Raw genomic sequence first — 5000 nt, 5'->3', positions numbered from 1 at the left:
CACACACACACACACACACACACACACACACACACACACACACACACACACACACACACACACACTCCTGTTTATAATGTAGAAGTTTTGTTAATTTGTCTCTAAAACCACAAAAACAACTTGCTTCAGGGTCTTCCTCTATAGGGAGTGGCGCCTTCAGTGGGCCTCTTTCCCCCTCACTTTTGCTCCCCTTGGCCAGACCTCTCGCGCATAAAAGAAGAAAAAATTGAGTTGTCCTATGTGTGTTTCACCTCTCATGTGTTGAACTTATGACTCATCACTAATCTTGCACAGAGCAGAACATAACTCCCTTAGTCGTATCTAACACACACACACACACACACACACACACACACACACACACACACACACACACACACACACACACACACACACACACACACACACACACACACACACACACACACACACACACACACACACACCTGTCAGGCCACGAAGCTTAATTAACACTGATTACGTGCAGCGGTCAGGTGAGGTGAGGCCCCGTACCTGTCTCATTTATTCACCTGTGTACACCTCAAGCCTATAGTCAAGTAACAAACCACGCTCCTTTCCTCCTTCCTGTGTGTTCAGCGTGCTTCCTAAATTCCCACACATTCTCTTTCATTTGTCAAAGTTTTCTTAGTCTCCAAACAGTGCTGGGAGTGTTTTCTAGCTTGTTTCCTTAATTTCTACGCTTTCTCTTTCATTTGTCAAGGGTTTCTAGTCTCCAAACAGTACTGGGAGTGTTTTCTAGCTTGTTTCCTTAATTTCTACGCTTTCTCTTTCATTTGTCAAGGGTTTCTAGTCTCCAAACAGTACTGAGAGTGTTTTCTAGCTTGTTTCCTTGATTTTCAGACATTCTCTTTCATTTGTCAAAGTTTTCTACTCTGCAAACAATACTATGACTGTTCTCTAGTTTGTTTTCTTTATTTCTTACACATTCTCTTTCATTTGTGGAAGTTTTCTAGTCGCCATACAATACTAAGACTGTTTTCTAGTTTGTTTTCCTTATTTCTTATACATTTTCTTTCATTTCATAGTTTTTTTTAACCTTCAAAAAATACTAGGAGTGTTTTCTAGCGAGCCTCCTTAATCTTTGTACTTTCCCTTTCATTTCACACTTTTATTTGTTAAAGATCAACGGAGAGAATATGATATCACACGCAGCTAACCCCTGCCCACAACCACACACCTACGCCCATCACAGCACAAGTCACACATCCACCCATGCCCTACGTCCGCCTCTCCGCCACCCTCAACACACACACACACACACACACACACACACACACACACACACACACACACACACACACACACACACACACACCTGAGCACTATTTTCATCACTTCACTACTTTCAAAAGGTTTAAGATGAAGGGACGTGAATCTTTAAAGGCAGTGGTTCTTAACCTGGGGTACCTGTACCCCCAAGGGGTACGAAACCTTAAACCTAGGGGTACGAGACATGGCAGCCAGTGCAATGGTACTGTATATTTATCATGAGAAAGCAGAACATATTTTCCTAATTTTTCTCTTACTATAATTGTCTCAATTTTTTAAATCAGTGCTGTAAACACTATCACTAATCTTTTTCATATGTTTGTATAGTATTTATATTGGAGGGGGTACGAAAAATTTTTGTGAGATATTAAGGGGTACGGGCAATGAAAAAGGTTAAGGACCACTGCTTTAAAGGTGTTTATGGTTCTAGTGACAGGTTAACAAAATTTCTACATTATTAATTGGGGAAACGTATTCGAGGACCTGGTTAATCATTTGTGGCCTTTGAAAATAGTCTTAGTGGTTGTGGTCTTCTTCTTCTTCTTATTATTATTATTATTTTCTTCTTCTTCTTCTTCTTCTTCTTCTTCTTCTTCTTCTTCTTCTTCTTCTTCTTCTTCTTCTTCCTTCTCTTTTTCGTTTTCTCCTTCCTTTCCTTTTTTTTTTGTGTGTGTGTGTGTGTGTGTGTGTGTGTGTGTGTGTGTGTGTGTGTGTGTGTGTGTGTGTTCTCTTATGAGTTAGTGGCAATGGCAGCAGTTTGTGATTGCTGATAACAGATATTGAGAGTGTTTGATAATGGTCTTCCTCTCTCTCTCTCTCTCTCTCTCTCTCTCTCTCTCTCTCTCTCTCTCTCTCTCTCTCTCTCTCTCTCTCTCTCTCTCTCTCTCCTAATCACCAATCTGAGAGATCTGTACTTCTCCACCCACATCTAACCTTTGAACTGGGAACAAATTGCAGATAGAATGTGATTTTTTGTTTCTTTGTGTATGTATATAAAGACTTGAGGCACAGACTGCATCGCTTCTTGTGGTGGCAGTGTTTGGTTAACATCATTCAGGACAAGTACTCGTATAGGTAGATGAGTATCACAGCCACTACATGGAACTGTACAGATTGAGAGAGATGGACAGGAGAGGAGGGAGGAGGTTTCTTAGGAGCGGAAGGAGGAGGAGGAGGAGGAGGAGGAGGAGGAGGAGGAGGAGGAGGAGGAGGAGGAGGAGGAGGAACAATGGAGAGTAATGAAACTTGACAATTGAAACACGTGTTGTTGTTGTTTTGGTGTTTTGAGTGGTGGAAGATGAGCATTGGGAACAGTCAATGGTTGGCGTGTGTGTGTGTGTGTGTGTGTGTGTGTGTGTGTGTGTGTGTGTGTGTGTGTGTGTGTGTGTGTGTTCGTTGAGCCGTGACTTGTACTGAAGCTGTCCCAATAAGAGGCGTCGCAGGGGTACATTTAGCGGGGAGGAAAGTTGTTCATCTTTTGGACTTGATAGAGCAGAACTGAAGCTAATAGTTACAGTGTAGGGATGTGTACTGCAGGACACCAGCCTTCATTGGACCTGCTCCCTCAAACGTGCTTTGCCCTGTAACACACTCACATTAAAAATTAACAAGTGCATGAAGATCAGAAAAAATGTGAATTGGATAGCAGCGCTGTGCACGCTGTGTGCCGCTCTTGCAGCGGCCACAGGCACAGCGTCAGGACACCGGCACACTGTACAGTGTGCCGGTGATTGTCAGGAGGCGCTGGCTCTGTCCAGCAGCCTCCTGGAGGACAGGCGGGACCTCGAGCACGAGGTAGCCCGCCTGACGGAAGCACTGGAGGACGCCCAGCAGGGCAACCTCAGGCTGAGTGCCAAACACTCAGACGTCCTGGGGGAGCACCTGCAGGTCCTGGGCGACCTCCAGATGCTGCGCGAGGAGCGCGCTGCTCTCCAGCAGGAGCGCGCTCCTGCGCCAGGAGCAGTTGACTCTGCACCACCAGCACGAGGACCTGCGACAAGAGCACGCGGCCCTGCTTGACAAGCATGCGGCCCTGCTCGAGGAGCATGAGTCCCTGCAGGGGGTGCATGAGACCCTGCGAACCGTCCATGCTGGTCTTGTAAAGGACCAGCGTGACCTTGAGGCCGCCCAAGGCGGCCTCAAGAAGAGCTACCGGAGCGTGCGGCGCGAGCTGCACAGTCTCCGGCAGCAACACGACAGCCTGAGGCAGGACCACCTCCGGCTGCAGGCTATCAAGGAAAGCCTGCTAGATGACGTGGACGAGATGGCCGGCCTGAACCACCAGATGGTCGAGGCCGTCTCCGTCATCAGAGACGATTGGAAGAAAACAGAAGAGGCCAGAAAACACCTTATGGAGTCTCTTCTGTTGAAGACTGCTATGGATAAAAGAAGGGCCCTGACAGAGGCCGAAGAGAAGTATGGAAGGCTGATGGAAGAAAAGAATGCACTGGAAGAAGAACTGATTGAGGCTAAGAAGAATTACAGACAGGCAGTGCAAGACGACGAGACTCACGAAGAGACAGAGAAGCGTCCCCAGGACCAAGAAGGCGGCTTCCATCAGCCGCAAAACATGGTCCCTGGAGACGCAGCCATGGAGTCTCAGGAAAGTAGCCAGCAAGCTGTTGAACACGCAGAAAGGCTTGCTAATGCTGTGAATGAGCAGTTGCTGGAACGTGCACGGTTATTGCTAGAAGTGGAGGAAAATAACACCAAGGCACAGGGACCTGAGAGAAACATCGTAGCATTGAAGCCTCGGGAAAGTAGCCAGCAAGCCTCTGAACACGCAGGAAGGCTTGCTAATGCCGTGAATGAACAGTTGCTGGAACGTGCACGGTTATCGCTGGAATTGGAGGAGAACAACACCAAGGCACGTAAAAGGAAACGTAAGAGAAACATCGTAGCATTGAAGCCTCGGGAAAGTAGCCAGCAAGCCTCTGAACACGCAGAAAGGCTTGCTAATGCCGTGAATGAACAGTTGATGGAACGTGCACGGTTATTGCTGGAATTGGATGAGAACAACACCAGAGAAGGACAGGAAACACAGAAAAAGAAACACAAAAGAAAGATCAGGGAAAGGAATGAGTTATAAATCGCCTGAGAGGCAAAAAAAATACCTTTGTTTTGTTTGTTAGGACATGGAGGTCAAGATTTATTTGTAAGGACGTGGAGGTCAAGATTTATTTGTAAGGACATGGAGGTCAAGATTTATTTGTAAGGACGTGGAGGTCAAGATTTATTTGTAAGGACATGGAGGTCAAGATTTATTTGTAAGGACATGGAGGTCAAGATTTATTTGTAAGGACATGGAGGTCGCTGTTTTATTTGTAAGGACATGGAGGTCGCTGTTTTATTTGTATGAACTTGGAGGTCGCTGTTTTGTTTGTATGAACTTGGAGGTCGCTGTTTTGTTTGTATGACTTGGAGGTCGCTGTTTTATTTGTATGAACTTGGAGGTCGCTGTTTTGTTTGTATGAACTTGGAGGTCGCTGTTTTGTTTGTATGAACTTGGAGGTCGCTGTTTTATTTGTAAGGACTTGGAGGTCAAGTTTTGTTTTCGTTTTCTCTTATTAACACTGTGTACAACCAATGTTTATATCCGCACACACTTCAGGAGCGAAGGTTTGCTTTCCTTCAGCGTGTCTCAGGCGTCCCACGAACACGTTGTGACCTTGATCCGTAAGTCTGGCGACCTGGTGCAGATGGTGGTGGTG

At 46.0% G+C, this 5000-nt stretch overlaps 1 protein-coding gene across 1 annotated transcript in view; it reads left to right on the top strand.

Annotated features, from left to right (window-relative positions):
* Positions 1–2904: 2904 nt before the first annotated feature.
* The window catches only part of LOC123507718 (myosin-6-like), a 2136-nt gene continuing 40 nt past the window's right edge, over positions 2905–5000 (top strand). Inside the window, exons 1-3 of the mRNA XM_045260878.1 lie at positions 2905–3173; positions 3229–4430; positions 4515–5000. The exon at positions 4515–5000 is cut by the window's right edge and continues 40 nt beyond it. Of these exons, the coding sequence (XP_045116813.1) occupies positions 2905–3173; positions 3229–4378 (1419 nt within the window). The 3' untranslated portion in view covers positions 4379–4430; positions 4515–5000. The remainder of the gene's footprint in view (positions 3174–3228; positions 4431–4514) is intronic.

Source organism: Portunus trituberculatus, chromosome 23 (genome assembly GCF_017591435.1).
Source record: "Portunus trituberculatus isolate SZX2019 chromosome 23, ASM1759143v1, whole genome shotgun sequence".
Lineage (NCBI taxonomy): Eukaryota > Metazoa > Arthropoda > Malacostraca > Decapoda > Portunidae > Portunus > Portunus trituberculatus.
Note: the sequence above shows the minus strand (reverse complement) of the source record. Positions and strands in the feature narration are given on the sequence as shown.